Genomic DNA, 22641 nt, shown 5'->3' on the forward strand with positions numbered 1-22641 from the left:
TATATAACTTGCCCATGCTTGTTAATAGTGGTGGTGTGATTTAACCCAGGCATTAAGGCTTAAGAATCTGTGCTCCTAACCATTACATTATATATCACTTCTCTAAAATTAAAGTCAAACTTTAGAATTGTTGTGAGAATAAATTAAATGAGATAAGCTATAGTCATCCATAAACTAGGACTCCTCATCTCATGTCCACACACTTGATTTTCTGAATCTAAATGTGAAACATACTTACTGTAATTTTCAAGTCATTCTTCCAGTTAGGATCTTTTGGAATCCAGATCCACTTTTTTTCATATTAGTCTTCGTAGCTTTGAATCATCAACATTTCAATAAGCTTGCCTTTTCCACCATTGATCACTGATTAAAATGTTTAACTGAAATAATGCGAACCTCTGACATCATTGTTGAATCAGTTATATATTACCACTTAACCCAATTAACTCATTCTTCATCTTATGCAGAAGAATAATCATAGCAGATGTCTTGCTTACATTTAATAACTGAGTCTTTATGAGTCTGCTAGTTTCTAGCTTATCATTGCTATCAAAAGTGAAATTTAGGTGTACCTCTCATGACTTATATTTTCATGAACCGATTATTCTTAGTCACCTCTTCACTTGCTAAAGGCTTGCAAGGCAGTTGTTAAATAACCTTTTCTAGAATTTTCCTCTGCTTCTTTTTTGGTGTTTTGAAAACAGGCCCAGTAATTGCCTATTCCTGATCCTCCAGTAATTTTCCATTCTCTGCAGTGCCTCAAAAAGGGTTGACGGTGGTTTCAGACGATGGTTCTTCAAAATGCTCTGGGATGTAAATGCTTTGTTTCTATTTTCCTAACTCTCTTGACCTTTTTTTTTCTCTTCATTTTATTTGTGTTGATTAAGCACTTTCTAATTTGAACATCTTCCTCATTCAGCAAACACTTTTTAAATGCCTACTGTTCTCAGTATTTGGAATACAGTATTCAGCAAAACTAAGTATCTCATCTAGCACTAAGTCTGGTAGAATAGGAACTAAATAGTTCTGCTCTTTTCCGGTTGATAACATCAACGTATTCCTTGTTTATTTGCTTTCTCTGGGTGTAGCCTAAGAGTTTTTATTTTTCTCAAACCTCAGTTCTTTATTGGTCAAAGCCTTTCTAATATTTCTCTCATATTTACACGTTTTTGTATCTAGCTTTGGTTAGGTGGCCCTTTTTCCATCTTTTATACTTCATTTTAAAAGATGGTTTACCACAGAACTTTGTATAGACATTAATTTCTTTAACAGAATTGTTTGTCATTTTTCATTCAGCAAAGATTTACTGAGTGCTTCCTTTATCCTGAACACATTGTACTGACAGAAATGTTTCTGAGAAACGTCTGTCTTTGAACTTCCTTTCCTATCTTATGTCAGAGTTAGGTTTTCATTGAAACCTGCTTTCAGTGTAGGACACGTCTGACCATTTATAATGTTCTCTTTGGGTGTTAAAAGAAATTAAGACAAGAAAATTACTTTCTCAAAGGTCCTGTTGTTTCTCAAATTTTTAGTCAAGTTCAAAAGAACCATGCTTCTTTCCAAAGGGTTATATCATAAATTCTCCTAGTTTATTATTTTCCACTTGAACAGAATTTAGGTTTAGATTATTGGTATACATTTTCAAATTTGTAAATAAATTATGTTATTGAAATTATATTAGGAATGATTTTCTTTTCTTTTTCCTTTTCCAGCTCATTTGATCCCTTCCAACTGATACCTTGTCATTTTTTCAGTGAAGAAAAGCAGGTACTATTCATTCATCACAGAATGACCATAAATAATACCCTCCTCTCTGACATGAAATATTCTTTTTCTATGTGTGCAAGGCTTGTGTATATGAAAGGTTGGATAAGGTAGGGTACACTAAGGGTCAGATGAGTGATACAGGTGGAAAATGAGAAAGAATTTCTCCATGCTAGGGCTTTGAATTATACATATATTTCTTTAAAAGTCTGATTTGTGCTGAGCCTTGGTTGGTAGTGAGAACTTGGTGTGATAGATAAAGGAGAAAAGGATGGACATTCCAGTTAGAAAGAATAAAATCTCTATTTTTATGCTCCCCCATTTTTTTTTTCTTATATTTCAGGAGCCATTTCAGGTGAAAGTAGCTTCAGAAGCACTTTTAATAATGGATTTGGTAAGGATATTACATTGTGTTTACTTAGTTATTCTGATTTCCATTCTTGTGTATTTTTATTGCAGGCATAAGAGAGAGTATGGAAGACGTGTATTTTGGATCTTAACTATCCTCTTTTACAAGGAATCTAAAAATAAGTCTTTTCTTTTGGAGAAAAGCCAAACAATTGCATGTTTCCATATTTTAGAGAAAATAAATTAATGTGAGTTTTTGCAGACTGTTTCTCATCATTAACCCTATTTTAATTTCCTAGTATCCTTGTCTGCTGCCTTCTAGATAACTGCAACAAAGCACAACTCTTATAATTTGGAGACTTCTTGTTTTGTACTAAACTACTGAGATCTCCAATAGTTGTGTGTGTGTTCATGGTATTTTTCTATAGGAGGACCCAGAGTAGTTTTACTTTGTATCCTTATGATACCTTTCCTGTGTAGGGAGAGCAAAACAGTATCTTCATTTTGTAAATGTAAAAAATGGCATCTTGGAGTGTTTGAATGTTTGGTTCAGTTTCTCAGCCAGCAGTAAAGATAGGTCTTAAATCCTAAGTCTGTGTATGCTGAGCCTAGCATCTGGTTCCTCTACTGTGTTAATTCATTTTAGAAAAGTATAATTATCATACTTGTAAATGACTCTCCTATGATGAGTGAGATTTGTTCTGGTATTTTGTCAGATGGATTTAGTTTGTATGTTTGGACTAAGTCTATCTTGTATTTCTTTTAGCATGCTCATGTTTCTATGGCAGAAGTGATTGGTCTGTTAGGAGGAAGATATTCAGAAGCTGATAAAATAGTTGAGGTAAGTTTTCTCTTAACATTTTAAAAATTATTTAGTCTTGCTGCTATACCAAGTGTTTTTATAGATTTCAGTGGATATAATTAACATATAAACTTTATGATATAAATGAGAATATGTAAATGTAGAAAGTTATTTCTTCCCTGGGACTTCCCTGGGGACCCAGTGGTTAAGAATCTGCCTTGCAATGCAGGGGATGCAGGTTCGATCCCGCATGCCACGGGGCAGCTAAGCCTATGCGCTGCGCCACGCACAGCCACGAAAGAGCCTGCGTGCCACAGCTAAGACCTGATGCAGCCAAATAAGTAGATATTTTTTTTTAAAGGAGAAAGAAAGTTATGTGTTCCTGGAGGTGACTGAACATTCCATGTATTGAGCACCTGTTTCCCTTCTCCACTGTGAAGGAGGGAACTCTCAGGCCTTGGTTCCATATTGCCTTCGCCAGTAAAAGCTTCAGCTCCTAAGAGGCCGCCTTATAATTGAAACTCAGTATACATCATTTGCTAGAAATTACCATAAATAATAGGGGTCATTGAATGACTTTTTACAAACATTAATATGAACTGACCAACACTTCACTTGTCTGAGTAGAAAAATGGATTTTGAGTTCCTAGCATATAGCCACACTTTTGGAGAGTAATTCATTTGCAAGTTAAAGGCTAGCTACGATAGAGACAAATAAAAGACTTGGCTTTAAAAAGTTTCTGTTCCTGTGTATGAATTCTGTGTAGAATTAACAGGATTTCAGTATAATCATTTAAGGATTAATCTTTATAGGTCTGTGCAGCAGAACCATGTAACAGTCTGAGTACGGGACTGCAGTGTGAGATGGATCCTGTCTCACAAACACAAGCCTCGGAAACCTTGGCTGTCAGGGGCTATAGTGTTATCGGATGGTACCATTCTCACCCTGCCTTTGACCCTAATCCTTCCTTACGAGATATTGACACTCAAGCCAAATACCAGGTGTGTTTATAGGTCTTTGTGTGTATAGTCTGTAAATAATTGCACATTCTCTCCCCTCTCATTATTTTCTATTAATTAAATACGCTTTTAACATTTCTAGCAAAGTAATTACAAGAGTAATATATGTATTTTGTTTAATACAGACAAACCATCATAGTAATGTTAATTCTTCCCAGAGCCTTTAAAAATGATGGGGCTGACTAGAACAGAGACTGGATACAACTGAAATAATTGGAAATATCATGTATTTTGCATCTCTGGAAAAAAGTTTTGTTTTATTCTGCAGTTTTGTTTGCTATCTGGGTGTTTTTGCTGTTGGCAACTGATTGTAACTTGTTACCATTTTGGTAAAGATTACAGCTGAGGGGTAGTGAATTTAATTTATAAATATATTCATGGAAAATGTCGATTATGTAAGCCAGGTGATCTTTTCGGGTTGGGTTGGACATGTTTTGGCCTGCAGAGTTTAGGGTATGGAATAAACTTCATCTAGTTGCTGTTTGGAAGTGAAGTTTCTAACACACCTTTGCATTCCCTTGTCCTCTATTGGGTGTGTAAAATGTTGGTATGGATAAATACTGATTTCTAAGTTTATGTAGTTGAAACTAATTACACTTTTTTTTTTTTTTAATTGTAGAGTTACTTCTCCAGAGGCGGTGCAAAGTTCATTGGGATGATTGTTAGTCCTTATAATCGAAATAATCCTTTACCTTATTCTCAGATTACCTGCCTGGTTATAAGTGATGAAATTAGCCCAGATGGCTCTTATCGTAAGTTTTCAACAAAAACAGTTCTACTTGTACTTTCAGTTTTTTGAATCTTACAAATCACAGAATTTATACCTAGGCAGAGCAATTTGATGGAAAAATTTGTGTCCTCAGCTAGGGAATCAGTGTTCACATACCATGTAGTACAGCCACCCTCTTTCCTTTTATGATTTCCTTCTACAGTAAAATCCCCACTGTGTTACCGTGGCCACTGGGCAAAAACATTACAATGTAAAGATAACTTATGGCCAAGTAGTGTGTATATGAGGTCCTGGAGACATTGCAGTAAGCAAAACAGATAAAATCTCTTCTGTTTTCTTGAACATTTTTTGATAAATACACTTTCTTTCTCTGCAATGGCATTCAAATGAATAAAAAGATAAAAAGAACAGTGACCACCCTACCACAAGTTCTCCATGATCTCCCAGTTTAGGCTCAACAGTGCTTATTTTTATATCTGTCTCAAAGAATTTGGTTGGTTTAGCCCATCATGACTTGGTTCCTTTGGGGCTTATGTCCACTGCTCTTCCAATCAGTTCTGGCTGGATAGGGAATTAGACCAAGAAAGTAGGAATGTTTAAGATGGGAATGCAGATAGAAGTGAAACATTAGAGGAAACAATTAACTTTTAGAGCATATTCTCTTTTCATCCTGATACCACTGCTCTAGTTGACTATACTCTATGGATGCTGTCACTCTACATTGTTTTCTTTCCCATTAGCTCATGAGCCCCTTGAAGATAGATACTATATATATATATATATATTTTTTTTTTTTTTTAGACGAAAGCCGTTTAATTGACAGTATACAACTTTCCAAAATATATTTTTGTAAGAAAATGGCAATAAGTAATAATTTTTACAAGCAGGTTTCTTAGTAAATTCCAGTGTACTTTAGACTCCTGTCCACTAAAACACAGCTCCCCCAGTCTCCTGAGCAAACTCTTTTAACATTCACTAATTTTTTAAAAAAGACATGGAGCAAATAGTAATCCCCTCCTGTGACTCAGGGTAGGGTTTTCACCAAACTTGAGTTAATCAGCTAATGACAATGATGAAAACCATTGCTTTACTTTTGCCCCCTCTGCCTTCCTATCTTGTTCCCTTTGATCCTTAGCCCTCTATGTAGAAACTATTCAAAACTATTCTTGGAAGAACATAATTGTTCATTTAAGTCTTAGACCTAAATAAGCCACAGACCAGTAAGGTTCCTGTTTTTGTCTTCATGCTCTCCCTACCCTTGCTGCAGATCTGTCCTTGGTATCACTCTGCTGCCTGCCCTTCATTAGCAGGCCTTAATTTGTTGGTTTCTTCCTGAGGCACACAGCACTGGACAGTTTTCCAGTCCAGGTTTTAAGTTTTCTGTCACTAAATATGTGAGTTTCGCCAGGTCACTTTATCTTTCTGGGCTTCAGACTCTTCTTCTGTTAAAAAAATAAAGATTGGACTGGGTTCTAAAACCCCTCTTCCCAACCAGGTTGTATATTGACTACAACCCTTATTGTAACATGCTGGGACTTTACAGGGAGGGGATGAGGACCATATTTAAAAATAAAAATGCCCAGTCTGCAAGACAAATACTTCATCATCAGCCTATCTCGTATTTCATTTTTCATTAAAGAAAAACAAAAGCTTGTTATTTCTAGTAAAATAGACATTTACATTCCTGTTTAGAGGGAAAAAAGCCTTCTCTCTTAACAAAGGTTTTTTTGAAGCATATTCACTCAAAGCAGTGCAGGGTGGATTAACATATGGCTGCTGTATTTACATTATCAAAAAATACGTATGTGTGTATCAGCTGGAACTGGTTTTTCAAAGTTTCTCCAGTATATTGTCAAAAAGATAAAAGCTCAAGAAGTGATTTAAATAAACTTTCTGCTAGCTTTCCTTATCAAGAAGGGAAAGAACAGTCTTGCGTCTAGACTAAACCCATATCTTGTCCTATGACGCAAAAGAATATTCTGTGCCCCCTTCATAAACATTGCTGCGTCTGTCCCCCCTGATATGACAGTGTGCTTCCCCCTGGATTTCGTCCAGTCATCAGATTCATGGTTTCTGGCCTTTCATGAAGTTTAGGGAAACCAGTGTGCCACCGAAATAAAAGAGTTTATAACCTCTGGCACAACTTGTTTCAAGTCAATGCTGAATTCTCAGCTTTCTTCTCTCTTCTCAGTCCCAGAATCTGAATAACCAGATAGCATCAGAGACCAGCAGAGATGTGGGAAGAAGATGACCACTACAGATGCATGGCGATATGGTCTTTGACATAAGTGGCAAGAGCAAGCCAGGGCAAGTTGCCCAGAAGGCTAGAACAATATGGTTCAGATGCACTCAAAGAAGGAGCCTCTGAGCCAGCCCAGAGTTTGTCAAGGCTGACTGGACAGAGCCACAGTCATTCCTCTTGACCAAGCCTCATTTTTACTCTCTGGTCCTTGCCAGTCACCTTCTCGCTCTCCAAGAGGCCTGTGGGTTATGGCCTTTGATTAGTTTCCAGAATGTATTTGCTGTCTCTGTCTAAACCTGGCTGGTGAAATGAGACTCAGAATCAGCAAAGGAGTAATCCAGGCTGGCCTGTCCCACGGTGGCCATGATAGAAACCCACTGGGTAGAAAGAACCAAATGTTGGGTAGGAAAGAAGCAAACAGATCTTTTCCCAGTGAGACAGCATTTTCCTTTGCTACTGCTGCTAAGTCACTTCAGTCATGTCCGACTCTGTGCGACCCCATAGACGGCAGCCCACCAGGCTCCCCGTCCCTTGGATTCTCCAGGCAAGAATACTGGAGTGGGTTGCCATTTCCTTCTCCGATAGATACTATATTGTACTCATTTTTCTACTCTCAGTTTCTAGCCCAGCGCCTGGCGTAATGTAGATTTAACAAATTAGTTTCTTCATTCTTAATGATGTCACTCAGATGCCCTCTCTCTGGTAAAGACCCCAGCACCACTACCCTCTATCTCATTTACTATTAGTTTCTGTTCTTTATGCACCTACAATACTTGTTTCCTGCCTTCATGGTTATTTTCATCTTTTATTATAATTTATTTAGCCTGTCTCACTAAACTGTGAGCCCCAAAGAGGAGGAACTACATCTTCGTGTCTCCTGTAACACCTAATCACTTGCCTTACATGTAAGGAGTGGTCAATACTCTATATAGTTTTATTGAATGAGTAATATTGACATTAACTTTTTCCAAAATGCCCATTTTGAACATAGCGCACGTGTGCGCGTGCACACACACACACACACACACACACACACACACACGTGTATATGTATCATTCTTTACCCCAGCATAATTTTATAGAAAGTTACAAAAGGAAGAATCACAGTAAAATTGTTCTCAGTTTAAATCATGTTTTAATATCGTATACTACTAGATTTGGGGAGTGAATCTCTACTGTGCTGTCTAATACATTCACCTGTGGCCTACATATGATGACTTAAATTAATTAGAATTAAATGAAATTTAAAATTTAGTTCCTAGAATCCTACTTCTGGGCGAAATGAAGTAACAAGGACCTGTCTGATACAACTGAAAAACTGGACAAAATATAGAAAACAATGGGATTTATAATATCAAGCAGTGAAGGATTTGATTGCTGAGAGATGGGAAGCATAAAAGTGAGCCCAAGTTACCCTGGCTTATTAACTTAAAAGAACTTCCAGGTATGGCACAAGGAGGAGAAACTCACCCAGAGTCTAGCTGACTCTGAGTTGACATGATTGAGATAAGACTAAGGAGACCAGGGCAACTAAATTTGTAGGACAGAGTACCAGAGAGTAGAATGCCACCTGGAGAAACTCCAGAGATGTGTAGAAGGTTCAAATTTAGTATTTAGCAAGATAAAGACCACTGCATGTGTGTGAAGAAACTACCCCAAATGAGAAGGAATCACCCAAAAGATTAGCAGGCCCAGTGCTGGAGGCTCACATAAGCTACTGTCAGACAGCACACAAGTGTCCATGTAAACATCACTGCAAGAAGTTCTCTTGAGTAGAGCCGCCTCTTCCATTGTTAACACTGCTTATTAGGTCTTAATCCTTGGTCCTTTGCTCCTCTTTGAAACTTTCTGGTTCAAGAGTTAATTAAAATTTCTCACAAGCCATGGGATACCTTGTATTACTTTGAACTGGGTGCTTGACATATTTATTTGTTTATTCATTTATTCATTAATTTATGTCTAATGGCTAATCATTTTCTCTACTTGTAATAGGCAGGAAATATACTTAGTGATTAGTTTTATTCTGACACTTAAGTGGATAAAAATAATCAGTGCATATATGTGTAATTGGATCATTTTGCTGTATACTTGAAAATAGCACATTATAAATTAATTATACCTCAATTTTAAAAAATAATAAGCCTATCAAAAGTAATCAGTACAAAAGGAAATTTTTACTGGTTTAGTGCCTTTTTTTAACTTATAAAATACTCATTACCTAATGGAGATGTAAAATGTGTGTGTGTGTGTATTTTCTTTTTTATGAGTACAGACTGAAAATGCATTTATTTATTTGCCTTTATTTTAGTCTCATTTTTTACTTCCATTAAGAATAAGAGTTGCTTACCTGAATTCAGATCCCAGCTCTGATATGTTTTTGTTATTTTACCTAGGGCAGGTTACTTAATATTGCTCATTCTCCTTTGCCACATCTGTAGAATGAGAAAAAATTATTACCTTGCTTACGAGGCATTGTAGAGACTGTCAGTAATGCATGTAAGTGCTTAGTAAATAATAAGTCTAAAGTAGGTAGGTAAAATTACTGCTGTAGCCTGTTCTTACTAGGTAATGAAAACATATCAAGTAAATGATTGTTATCACAAAAGGAGTTTCGGTAGTAGCTTATGTACTATAATGTGTCACTCTTCTTAAGTTCTTGGAGGGGGAAAATGAAATGGAAGAGAATTGAGAAATGAAAAAAATCAGCTATCATCATGCTGTTCCCTTCTCTCCTTCCATACACCTGGAAAAAAAAAGGGGAGAAAAAGCCATTTTAGAGCATACTGACAAATTATGTTTACATTGTATGGAAGTATAGTTATGATTTTTTTTCCCTAGTACCTTCTGATTTGCTGGCATTTTATTTACTTGAAAAGCTTTATGATGGCAAAAATGCAAGTTGAGAGGCAGTATGATGTAAAGGTTAAGAACATAAGCTTGAGCCAAACTGCCTGACTTCATATCCTGGCTCTCTTTCTTGTTAGTTATGTATTAATAAGTCCAAGAACAGATTATTTAATAGCCTCTCTGTGGCTCAGTGTCATCAAAAAAAAAGGGACTAATACTGGTAGCTAGTTCATGTGGTGTTGGTATTAGTTGCTCATTCATGTCCGACTCTGCAGTCCCATGGACTATAGCCTGCCAGACTCCTCTGTCCGTAGATTCTCCAGGCAAGAATACTGGAGTGGGTTGCCATTCCCTTCTCCAAGCTAGTTCATGTAAGTGGCCTTTATTGTTGTTATTTAGTCACTAAGTCAAGTCTGGCTCTTTGTGACCAGGTTCCGCTGTTCTCCATTGTCTCTCAGAGTTTGCTCAAATTCCTGTCCATTGAGTCAGTAATGCTATCTAACCTTCTCATACTTTGCCACCCTCTTCTCCTATTGCCTTCAGTCTTTCCCAGCATCATGGTCTTTTCCATTGAGTCAGTTCTTTTCATCAGGTGGCCAAAGTATTGGAGCTTCAACTTCAGCTCAGTCCTTCCAGTAAATATTCAGGACTTATTTCCTTTACAATTGGCTGGTTGGATCTCCTTGCAGTCCAAGGGACTCTCAAGATTCTCTACCAGGACCACAGTTTGAAAGCATCAGTTCTTTGGTGCTCAACCTTCTTTATGGTCCAGCTCTCATTTCCATACATGACTACTGGAAAAACCATAACTTTGACTAGACTGACCTTTGTTGGCAAAGTGATATCTCTGCTTTTGAATACGCTGTCTAGGTTTGTCATAGCTTTCCTTCCAAGGAGCAGGCATCGTCTGATTTCATGACTGCAGTCACCATTTGCAGTGATTTGGGAGCCGAAGAAAAGGAAATCTGTTACTGCTTTCACTTTTTCCCCTTGTATTTGCCATAAAGAAATTGGACCAGATGCCATGATTTTCATTTGAATGTCGAGTTTCAAGCCAGCCTTTTCACTCTCCTCTTTCACCTTCATCAAGAGGCTCTTTAGTTCCTCTTCACTTTTTGCCTAGTATGGTATCATCTGCATATCTGAGGTTGTTGAAATTTCTCCCGGCTGTCTTGATTCCAGCTTGTGATTTATCCTGCCCAGCATTTTGCATGGTATACTCTGCACAAAAGTAAAATAAGCAGGGTGACAGTATTTAGCCTTGTCATACTCCTTTTCCAATTTGGAACCAGTCCATTGTTCCATGTCCAGTTTTAACTATTCCTTCTTGACCCACATGAAAGTTTCTCTGGAGAAAGGTAGGGTTTTCTGGTACTGCCATCTCTAAGAATTTTCCACAATTTGTTGTGATCCACATAGTCAAAGACTTTAGTGTAGTCAATGAAGCAGAAGTATATATTTTTCTGGAACTCGCTTGTTTTCTCCATGATCCTATGCATGTTGGCAATTTGATCTTTCATTCTCTGCCTCTTTGAAACCCAATTTATACATCTGGAAGTTCTTGGTTTGTGTACTACTGAAATCTAGCTTGAAGGATTTTGAGCATAACCTTGCTAGCTTGTGAAATGGGCACAGTTGTACAGTAGCTTAAACATTCTTTGGCATTGCCTTTCTTAGGGATTGGAATGAAAACTGACCTTTTCTAGTCCTGTAGCCACTGTTGTGTAAGTAGCCTTACATCCATACAAAATGTACCTCTGGGGACTTTTCTCGTGGTCCAGTGGCTAGAACTCCATGCTCCCAATGCAGGGGGCTCAGTTCCAATCCCTTGTCAGGGAACTGTATCTTGCATGCCATAGCTAAGACCCAGTACAGCCAAATTAATTAATTAATTAATTATAATACCTTTATATAAAGCCTGGCACATAGTAAGCATTATACTATTGTTACTATTATTGTATTGGCCTTTGGTAATGAATCACCTGAGCTTTTTAAATATATCGCAAATATAACTACACGGGGATTTTGAAGGATATATGAGAAATTTCTAAGTAGGCTCATTTCTTTGTATTTTTTCCTTTCTAACTTATGTAAGTGATATATATCCTTTGGACTTGTTTCCTCCAGAGTTTATTGTGACCCGAGTGTACTGCCTCTCCAGAATTAAATCTAGTCCCTCCCTGGCTAGTCTTAGGTCAGCACACACAGTCAGGCAAGAATGCTGGAGGCTGAAATCCAAGCTCTTCGCTTTACCAGCAGAAACAGCTTGTTCAACCCATCCCAGCCTCAGTTTTTTGTGTTAAATAGGAATAATGCTACCTATCTTATAGCACTGTGTTGATAACCTGTGTTTTAAAAAAAGTCAGTGGGATGGAACATAGCTTGGTTTGCTTAGGTCAATTCCTGTTTAAGCCTGTGGTTCTGGCACAAGTGTATATAAGTGCCCGCTTTCCCTCCAGAAGCCTCGTGGTTTGGATGATGATTTATATGATCATCTTACCTGTCACAGTTCCCTGCATAGAATTGTCATGCAAATGGCACTATTACTTTTCTTTATTAATTGTTTGGCATTAATAGGGTTTATGGACCAAGTTCAGCCAGGCAGTGCATAATTAATGAATGCCTCTTATATTTAAAGTGCTGCTTAGCTGCTATGCCAAATTGCGGTTGTGAAAAGACTGATGGGAATTGTAAGTAATTAAAAGGAGATTGGAGATTCAAGGAATAGTTGGTAAAAATATGCTTCTTTATGCTTTTCTAGGTTTACCTTATAAATTTGAAGTACAACAGATGTTAGAAGAACCTCGGTGGGAATTAGTGTTTGAAAAGACAAGATGGATAATAGAAAAATACAGGCTATCCCGGAGGTATGTGCTGTGGTTTGAAAGGGTTGCACATCTGCAGTGTTCTCATTAAATTATGTTTTAGGGAAAGCCCAAGTTAAATATAAAATTGTGATGTATGGCATCAGTGATAGTTTATTACAAAACTAATGTGTTTATAGTGTTTGTTTCACTGGTCTGTTTTCATATTTCTTCCAACAGCAGTGTCCCCATGGATAAGATCTTTCGCCGAGATTCTGACCTGACTTGTTTGCAGAAAGTAAGCCTCCTTCAGTTTAATTGGTTTCATTGTTCATAGACTCTAAAGCTGTTCATCTTGATGTGTTTTCCCATGATGCCTGATGCTTTGTGGATGCATTTTCTGTGTGTTTCTTTTATTGCTTTTTCCTTTCTAAAGTTAATTTCTAGGAGATAATTAGTAATGTGTTTTGTTGCTCATGCTTGCATATAGAAATAATATTGTTTTAGAACAAAATTTGTCAATGTTGGCTGATTATTATTGTACACAATGGAGAGCATTTTTCTTATTTTATTAAATTCAAAAGCACCATGTTTCCATTTAGCTTTAACAATTGATCATTTTTAAAAGTGGTAGTGTAAATCTAACAAATTTAAATGGTCATTTTACTTAACTTCTGGTAGAAAATAAGAGTCTTGAATTATTTTACTTCACTTCTAGTTTTGTTTCTATGAGTGTATTGAGAGATTGGCAAGATTGGCCTTTCTTTTTTTTCTTTTGGTAACAATTTGGAAATAGAAAATTTTAACTTATTAAGTTTCTTCTTTAATATTTTTTACCCCTTCCTATTGTAGTCACTTTCTCTTTGTTCTATCGGAAGATGAATATACACATTTCCCAGGAACTAGACTCTAGCATCCTGTATTTGAAATGGTAGAATCTTGTATTTTAATGTACATAGATTTTTATCCCATAGGATTCTTTGCTTTGTAAATGAAACTACTTTAAAAAGCAAATCCAGAAGTTTGTAGAAAGCATGATACATACAGGCTCAAGTTTATATCCTTATATAAAATCAGAAAGAACTAACCTAAGCATTCCTCAACAATGGTTTCCTACACTTCAGCTGTGTGATTATTAAACACAAATTTATCCTCAGCCTCTTTTAAGGAGAATGTTTCTAATTTAAGCACTATAAAATAGGAGATTTGGAAAGGGATAAAATGAGTAATGCAAACCCTCTTCTTGTACTTCTGTGTATTTAAATATAAAACTTTTCTTTTCAACTAGCTTTTGGAGTGTCTGAGGAAAACTCTGAGCAAAGTGACTAATTGCTTCATTGCTGAAGAATTCTTGACTCAAATAGAAAATTTATTCCTTTCCAGTTACCAAAGCAAGCCAGAGAATGGAGTGGCTGAAGAGAACTGTACTGTGGGGCAAAAGGAATTGTTAATGTAATTATCTTAAAGTAAGATATTTTAGTCTTGACATAGTAGATCCTACTTTCAGAGTTATAACATTGAAATTATTGTTTAACCGTGGTACAATTTGGTTTTTTTTTTTGCTAGTTCATGAAATCCAAACTTGGCCACATACACCATGTGGCAAGAGAGAGAGCTGGACTTGTTTTCATGTGTGGTGCTCAGAGTATTGTGTGAGGTGGGGTCGGCCGGCACGCTCAGTCCTCCACGGCCAGTCGGGGCCTGAACTGGAGGCCGCCTCCCTGCTGTCTGCAGGTTGAGAAATGGATTGTGTCTCGAATTTTTGCCTCCCCTGAACTAGTCGTTCCAGTTTTGCTGTCTCACGTCTCACTAGGAGCAGTTCCATCCTCTTCATGTGTTTTGTGAGGCTTGTTTATGGCTGCAGATGAGATACAGGTGGGTGGTCACTGAAGGAATGAACATGGTTGAGAACTGCTGGTTTAATGAATCTAACAACATGCTATGCGAGGCCAGGGGAGGCCTGGGGAAGGGACCTAAAGGAGAGAATCAAATTACCAGCTTTTTAATTACAGATTTGCTTCCATTTTACTTTATAACCGCACTGCTATAGGATATGCCATTTTGTCAACTGTAACATTTTGTCAGGCTTTCAGATACATAGTATAATTAGCTTCAAATATAGGTGCCACTTATACTAGTGTTTGTGATAAAACTTAGTTAACTAGAACACAGGTAATCATAACCCTTAAACTAGATTTTTTATATTTCCTCTTACTACCTGCTATGAGGAGAAAGAGGCAAATTACAATAAAGCTTAAATAAATCAGGTTTGATTTTAAAAACAAAAAATCCTTCCAGGACATATTATGTATTCAGCCCAGTTTTGTATACTTGCTGAATCCAGAACAGGGGTCAGTGGACCTTTTATGTAAAGGGGCAGTTAATAACAGGCTTGGCAGACTACATACCATCTCTGTCGGTCATTATTCTTTATATTTTTTAACAACTCTTTCAAAATGTAAAATCATTTTTAATTCACGAGCCTCACAAAAGACAGGTTGCTGGCTGTTGTCTTCCAAACCCTGCTCCAGAGGATTGCAGATATTTCGAGTTTATTTTCAAGTGCATTAGCCTGAGCCACTGAAAGGTCTTGCGTCATCTTCATCAGTTTTATTGCATCTAATCTGGGTATGATTCTATAATTTCGCCTTTTTTTGGTTTAATGAATATCCAAGGAAAATAAGTCAGTATTGGAAGGAGCAATGAGCTAGTTTTAGATGATCTGGGCCTTGACTCAGTCTTGTGAATTGGGGGAATATAGTCTGCCTTCTCTGGGCCTAAATTCATGTGTAACTGAGGTCTAAATTATCTTCCCTGCATCCTCCCAGGTCTAAAATCTTGTGATTCATTCTAATTGTGGGACTTACAAACCTGGAGCTTATATTTTGAGGTGGTACAGTTCCAAAATTAATTTTAAATGTTTTTTTAAGGAAAGTGGTAGTATTTTCCATTTTTCTATATGCGTTTAGGATAAACAGTGAAACATAACTTAAGAAAGCAGTTACTTTGGGGACCAGGGATATTAGAACTGTAGACCAGAAATAGGAAACCTGAATTCTTACCTAATTCTCTTACCAGCTTTGTTGTGTGACAATCACGTAACCTTCTGGACCTCAGGCTCCTCACCTGTAGTTCAGGGGCAGAAAGTGCGCTTCTGTAACAGGTAGTGCTTCATTCCTTCGTACTCTTCCTTCTGACATGTTTTCTTCATTATACCTCAGGAACAGATCCTAGAAAGTGGTATTAATTAGCTTTCTTAATTGACATTTCCCTGTTATATTGATGAATTGGGGTTGGAAAATAGTGAAAATTAAGAATTCTGTTCTCAGTCTGGGTCCTCTGCATGCTTGTGGGTTACTGCATTTAGTAACCTAAGCCATACTATGAGGAACTCAAACATGGTACTGTTCAGAGTTTAATGCTTTGAGAGCACAGTTTTTTTAAGTAATACTTACTGTTTTTTTCTGATGGTAAGAGTACATTTATCTTTTTAGAAGATAATTTTTAAAAAACAGAAACCATAGTTAACATTGTAGTATAAACCTTTCATTTTTTTTAACATCATGTAATTTTGATTATAATCTGTGATATTTTCCTCCCCTCCTCCCTCATTCATTCCTTTACATTTTTCTTATGATAGTCTTAAAACATTTTTGCAGCTCTCGGTGCCCACATTCCTATCACTGCCAACCTTGGCCTGCTGAGGGCAGTAGGAGTCAAGCCTTGAGAAGCACAGGAAGGCTCGGCCTGAGTGGCAGTGTGGAAGTTTAAGAGGCAGGGTCTCAGAGGGAAACCTATCTCTGGCAGTGTTTACAGAGTGGAGATAGGACTTGAAAACATCAGAGTCTCTTCATCCTGATTTGGTCCTTACTTTTGTGCAAAGACAATAAAATGATGAGCTTAGTTTTGTTTTGTTTTATTTTTTTCTTTTTCCAGCTTGCCTACTGGAAATTGACATTACAATTACTTCTCTTTTACAGTCTCATCCCAAAGTAATATTCAAAAACAGAAAAATCAGTGAAATCAGATCCACAAGATCAGAGGCTGTCCCCTGTTAATTTCAGCCTTGGGTCATTGGCCCTCAGTGCTGTGTTATAACTTTCGTGGGCCTTGGACACTTTTGCCTTTTTGACCGTCTTCTTCCACAGAAAAACTACTAAAAATTAGTGTTACAACTGCATTTGTATAAAATGAATTTAATATTGTATATGCATACATCCTTCCATCTGAAAGTGTTTTTTGTGTTATAAATTTAAAAGAAATTAAAACATTTGGGAGGGCCTCTAAATGTATTATAAACATGAGACCTGGTGCTTAATAGCTCAGTTGGCCCTACCTATATTCTGTTACCCCTCCCCTATAAACCGACCTCACAAACCGTAGCAGAGCTTTGCCACACAGCCAAAAACACTGCAGTTCCTGTGGCTTTAGATCCACAGACATGAACTTTGGTCTTTACTGACTCCATCAACATTCAGGACTTGGTTGGAACCATTCATTCCCCAAAGAAAGATGGGCTGCAATGGCTAATTTTAGGTTTCAGGTGGATATTTTGTTCTGATTCTTAATACTTAATAAGAGCCACGGCTCCTGCCACCTTTTTTTTCTTCCTGCATTTCCCTCAAGCTCTTTTTTTCCATCCCCATTCCCTCACTTGTCACCTGTCAGTGTGTAGGTATGAGATCCTTCATTGTCATGTGTTGAAAGCAAGGTCTGACGAATAGAGTTGAACAGAAGCATTCTTGTTTCCCAGAAGCGGACTAGTGCTGCCCCAGCCTTCTCTCCGTAACTTTCCTCCCCCACACGAGTGGGGCAAGGGCTGTGACGCGCAGATTGTTTGGGCAGCGAGGAGCCTGTGGCCTCGGCCGCCACCCTGAGTGGGCCTCCTGCTCCGCAGTTTACCTTCTTCCTGCTTCTCTTGCTGGGTCCTCCTGAACTGAGCTGGAGGACCTGGAGAAACCGATACAGGCAGGAGGCCCTGGGACTGATGCTCTCTCTGCCCCTACGCCACCTGGAAGGCAGCTCCCATCTCAGGACACACACAGTTGGTGTTACCTATACTCTTCTCCACCCAGAGCTAGAGGCTCAATCTAGAGTCACACATTATGACATTTAGGAAAACTTACTTCACACAAGCACAAAGATAAAAAGACATACATCTGTGTCATCATCTGTTCCATCAGAGTTAATACAGCATTTAACAAAGAAATTTGATCATTTCCAGTTTACAGCAGTTTAATAGCTTTCTTACAAGTTAATATCATATTTTGCAATATTTCCAGAAAACCACTGTGGAGAATAATGTAATATGCTTTAACTTAAATCCTTACCTTTTCTTAAATGGTTTTTAAGCATGCTCTTCCCCCAAACTCTGTTTTTTCATTTAACCTATAATTTGGGCTTTCTGGTATTTTATAAATCTTTTCTTTTAAGCTTCCTTAAATCTTTTCTAGAGCAAGGCAAAGAGTAAGTATGTTATCCCAGCTAAGTCAGGAGAAAGTCAAATATCCCAGAGAAGCTGTGATTATGCCAGGGGCTCTATACCAAACCAAATCTGAGAAGGTAAAATTAATTCATGATATGTGGGTTGTTTTATTCCTTTGACTGTATTTATGAATATATTCATAAGAACTCCTAATTTCTGCCAAAAAAAGAAGCCAGATCTTCCATCTTTGAGGTTTCCTGGAGTACTATCTTAGGAATTAAGAAGTATGTTAACTATGATCTTATAGTTTGTATTCCTGTTTCATAGGTTACCATAGAACATTTGTTTTATATGAATTATAAAATAATATTTAGATTCTAGCATGATTTAAATAGATGGGTCACATATATCTTTAAATTTATGGATTTGATGTGTAAATTGTGTATTATGTATAAGTTTACTATGATTATTGATAACCCTGTTGCTGTTGTTTTCCCCAAATGTTATTAATATCAGTGTTTATGGAATTTCTTTTATTAGTTTGAATCTTGGAATGTTCTGTACTAAAATATAATTTAAACCATTTTGTACATTTAAATATGATGCCATGTTGTGTATATCTGTATTAAAGAATATTGTAAATATTAATGTTTGTACAATTATGAAACCTTTTCCTCCAAATAAGTGAATTCTCCACCTTGTACTTAAATTGTGACATAAAATATCTGGTTTTAAACTTTGGGGTTTTATCTTATAAAAATTTAAGGGAAATATTGTAAAGATTCTATATAAAAATAATTTTGAAAATAAAGTGGTGAATCATTTGGTCTCTGTCTAAATTATTAGCAGCATACATGCTGATTACAAACAATGCCCCCATTAATTCAGCAAATATTTGTTGAGCCTTTTAGGGACACAAAGGTGAATAAGGTCTTGGTTCCTTTCCACAAGAATCCTACTACCTAATTCTACTACCTGAAAAATGAGAAACATATAGAACCTGACATAAGTAGGTAAGACACTAAGATAAAAACTGGAACTGATTATAAATGCCTGTAAGATTTCAAGGAAGGGTAAGAGGTGTGTAGATAAATGAGAATTCTTTAGAATGTAAGCAGTGAGATTGATTACCTGGAAGAGATCACCTTTAAACCTTAATGATATTTGGGGAAGATGTTCCAGGGAGAAGATGTTTCGGAGATAAGTGACCTTGGAGCATAGATAGATATGCTATGGGTTTAAGAGAAAAGTCTCACTGCGGAATTAACTCATTAACTAATCCTTAAATTTCCCAGTTCGTTCTTTCTGCAAAGCCTATCAATTTGAATAACAGAACAACAGGGTCAGACTTATGTATTCAGTACATACATATCTTCAATGTCTGTCCTTTTATTGAGGACTTCTTTCCATCTCAGCACATACACATCTACTCATTCTTTGCAAGCAGTGCATAGCACTGTATGTACAAGTTTGCCATTATCAGCTTTGAACTGATAAACTTCAAATGTTCCCATTTTTCTATGAAAAGTTATCTAAAACTTCTCTGAATAGATTCCTAGATACTTCACTGCTAGATGAAGATCTGTGTACCCTTTATATTTTGTTAGTAATAGAAAATTTTCAATTTCTACAAGTGAATTTTTCTCATAGTAGAACAGTTCATTATCTTATTTACAAAACCAATTTGAATTCAGGCTCCTAAATGAAAATAATTTAGGTAGTGAAGTATAATCTTAGGAGTTCTAATTCCATGAGGCATTTTATTTCATCAGATGTTCATTCCTGTGTACAGCTGTTACGGATTCCTGCTAATCAAGCATTTGCTATAGTTTTGATTGGCCAGCACCATAGTCTGTGTATGGTCCAGGCCAGAATGGTCCACAGACCTATTTGTACTGTAATAATGGTTTTTCTAACTGTTGCTGATGTGTTTCTACATCACTGATTCCCAATTATCTTCCCATAGAATGCTAGCTTTAAAGAAAATAGTATTTGCAGCTGCTTCTGCTAAGACACTTCAGTTGTCATGTCCGAGTCTGTGCGACCCCATAGACGGCAGCCCACCAGGCTCTGCCGTCCTTGGGATTCTCCAGGCAAGAACACTGGAGTGGGTTGCCATTTCCTTCTCCAATGCATGAAAGTGAAAAGTGAAAGTAAGTCACTCAGTTGTGTCTGGCTCGTAGCGACCCCATGGACTGCAGCCTACCAGGCTCCTCCATCCATGGGATTTTCCAGGCAAGAGTACTGGAGTGGGTTGCCATTGCCTTCTAGTATTTGCAGAGTTATAACTAAATAAAAAAAAACAGCTTTTGTCTTCTGTATTTTTTCTGCTATCAAAAACAAGCTTTTATCAGTTAATAACTCTGATACCTGTTACCAGGTATAATCAAGGATTCCTCGCCCACCTTCCTCCATTAACAAGTTAACCTCAAAATGTAGACTTGGATAGTTCTGAAAGCAAGTTAACCGCTTAGATTATTTTACCCAGATTAGTGATTACTGAACTTTCTTGTGTTCCAAAACACCTGTTAGCTAGAACTCAATAGTAATTATGGTATCTTTAACCATCAATAGGCTTCCCCGGTGGCTCAGATGGTAAAGAATCTGCCTGCAATGAGGGAGATTGGGGTTCGATCCCTGGGTTGAGAAGATCCCCTGGAGAAGGAAATGGCAACCCACTCTAGTCTTCTTGCCTGGAGAATTCTATGGACAGAGGCTACAGTCCATGGTGTCGCAAAGACTGAGCTTTGAACCATCGATAAATAGGAGATTGTCCACATCAGGCTCCCTTTGTGTAACAAAATAGTTTAAAGGAAATCTTGATAAGATGGTTTTCTAGAACAGAATTATCTTCCCAATCACAAAAAATGAGTGGACTAATCTTCCCTGCCTCTCCTCAAACACGCACCCTCCCCTCAAGATAGTTTCCTTTTGTGCAAAATCTAATTAGATTGCAACACAATAGAGTTGGAGGGTATGTTAGGAAAATTAAAACTAGCTGTTGTAACATCCTCCCCCCTAATTTTCAATGTCTTAACACAGTAGGTTTATTTCTCACACTGCAGGTTCTCTGCCTGGCTCCCCTGGGCAGCTCCCCTCCCATGGGTAATTCAGGTACCCAGATTCTTTCACACGTGGCTCTGTCCTTTGACTGTAAGTAGCCCAGGTGTCTTCCATTTGGGGACAAGTGGATAAGAAAGTCACACACGATAATTTACCTTGGCTTGGAGTATCCACATCATTTTTGCTTTCAGTTTTTTGATAAGAACTAGTCATATGGTTAGGTAGCTCAGACGGTAAAGTGTCTGCCTACAATGCGAGAGACCCGGGTTCGATCCCTGGGTTGGAAGATACCCTGGAGAAGGAAATGGCAACCCACTCCAGTAGTTTCGCCTGGAAAATCCCATGGACTGAGGATTCTGGTAGGCTAGAGCCCATGGGGTCACAAAGAGTCAGACACAACTGAACAACTTCACTTTATTCACTTTAGTCATGTGGTCCCACCCTGACACCAAGAGGGGCGGCTCAGTAGAGTCCTGACTCTGCCGCTGCTTCACAAAATTCTACACTGTGGAAGGAGAACATGAAGCTTTGTTAGTGACTAGCCATTTCTGTTACTCATGGCTAGGGTTGGTTTTTTAAAACATTATGAATCCATCTTCAAATGGGCTCTAAATTATCGTGCCAGAACCCTAATATTAAAGTAGAGGGCATTACCTGGTGGTCCAATGGTTAGGGTTCTGGGCTTCCACTGCAGGGACAGTGGGTTTGATCCCCAGTCAGGCAACTATGATCCCAAAAGCTGTGTGACATGGCCAAAAAATAGAGTGGGAGGGAGGGAGGAAGGAGGAAAAGAAATGGATGACTTACCCCCCTCAGATCAAAGTTCTTAAAAGTTAGAAAGGACCTTGGAAATGTCTGGGCTTAGATTCCTACTTCTAGTATGAATAAACCAAAGTTCACAGAAATGAAGCAACCTGTCCAGTCACACTGGTCAAGTTTGTAGCAAGGTTATTTCTAGGAAAACTCCAGTTTTGCTATTGCACCATCCTTTTGAGTGATTCCAAATTATTTTTAACTTCACAGCATAAAGTACTATTCTGAAGATTTTATGTGCAATTTAAATGTTCAATATAATTTATGTTTTAATTTAAAATATAATTTTGTCTTTTAGAACTGCAAATTCTAATAAACGCCCAGAATGTGAATTTTATGGAAAAGTTGACTAAAGAATTACGATTAGAAGTGATATAATTAATGACACTTTATTGGCTTTATGTAAGATTAGCTTTATTAACTTTATCTAAGATTAAAGAACACCAAATCTTTGCTGTTTGCTTATAATCCACAAAGCTACGTTTGTTCCATCATTTTAATGAGAATGTTAATATCTAAAACCACTAGAGGGCGCTCCATCACAGTCTATGAACTCGATAATCTCGGTCCTGTAGTGTTGATTGGCTTTGCAGTCAGGGAAAGTTGCACATCTGGCTAAACTTACAAACACTGTAAAGCATTCACTTGTCTAGTAGCTTGATCCTGGGGTGAGTGTCCTCGTTTCATGGTATCTCCAAGTAGCCATTTTCATTTTTGAAATTTTCATTTGGAAGGTATTACAGTAATAGCTTGCATCCTTCTAAATGCTATACATATAATATC

General features: G+C 37.5%; 1 protein-coding gene across 4 annotated transcripts in view; it reads left to right on the forward strand.

The window, feature by feature from the left end:
• The window catches only part of MYSM1 (Myb like, SWIRM and MPN domains 1), a 39348-nt gene extending 24445 nt beyond the window's left edge, over window positions 1–14903 (forward strand). For 3 of the 4 annotated variants that reach the window (XM_065912085.1, XM_065912112.1, XM_065912094.1), the window contains 8 exons: window positions 1713–1767; window positions 2108–2158; window positions 2879–2953; window positions 3728–3916; window positions 4554–4686; window positions 12515–12620; window positions 12798–12855; window positions 13846–14903. In XM_065912085.1, the coding sequence (XP_065768157.1) occupies window positions 1713–1767; window positions 2108–2158; window positions 2879–2953; window positions 3728–3916; window positions 4554–4686; window positions 12515–12620; window positions 12798–12855; window positions 13846–14013 (835 nt within the window). In that variant the 3' untranslated portion in view covers window positions 14014–14903. The remainder of the gene's footprint in view (window positions 1–1712; window positions 1768–2107; window positions 2159–2878; window positions 2954–3727; window positions 3917–4553; window positions 4687–12514; window positions 12621–12797; window positions 12856–13845) is intronic. The other variant, XM_065912102.1, reaches the window with a different exon arrangement.
• Window positions 14904–22641: the final 7738 nt, after the last annotated feature.

This window comes from Muntiacus reevesi, chromosome 1 (genome assembly GCF_963930625.1).
Source record: "Muntiacus reevesi chromosome 1, mMunRee1.1, whole genome shotgun sequence".
Classification (NCBI taxonomy): domain Eukaryota; kingdom Metazoa; phylum Chordata; class Mammalia; order Artiodactyla; family Cervidae; genus Muntiacus; species Muntiacus reevesi.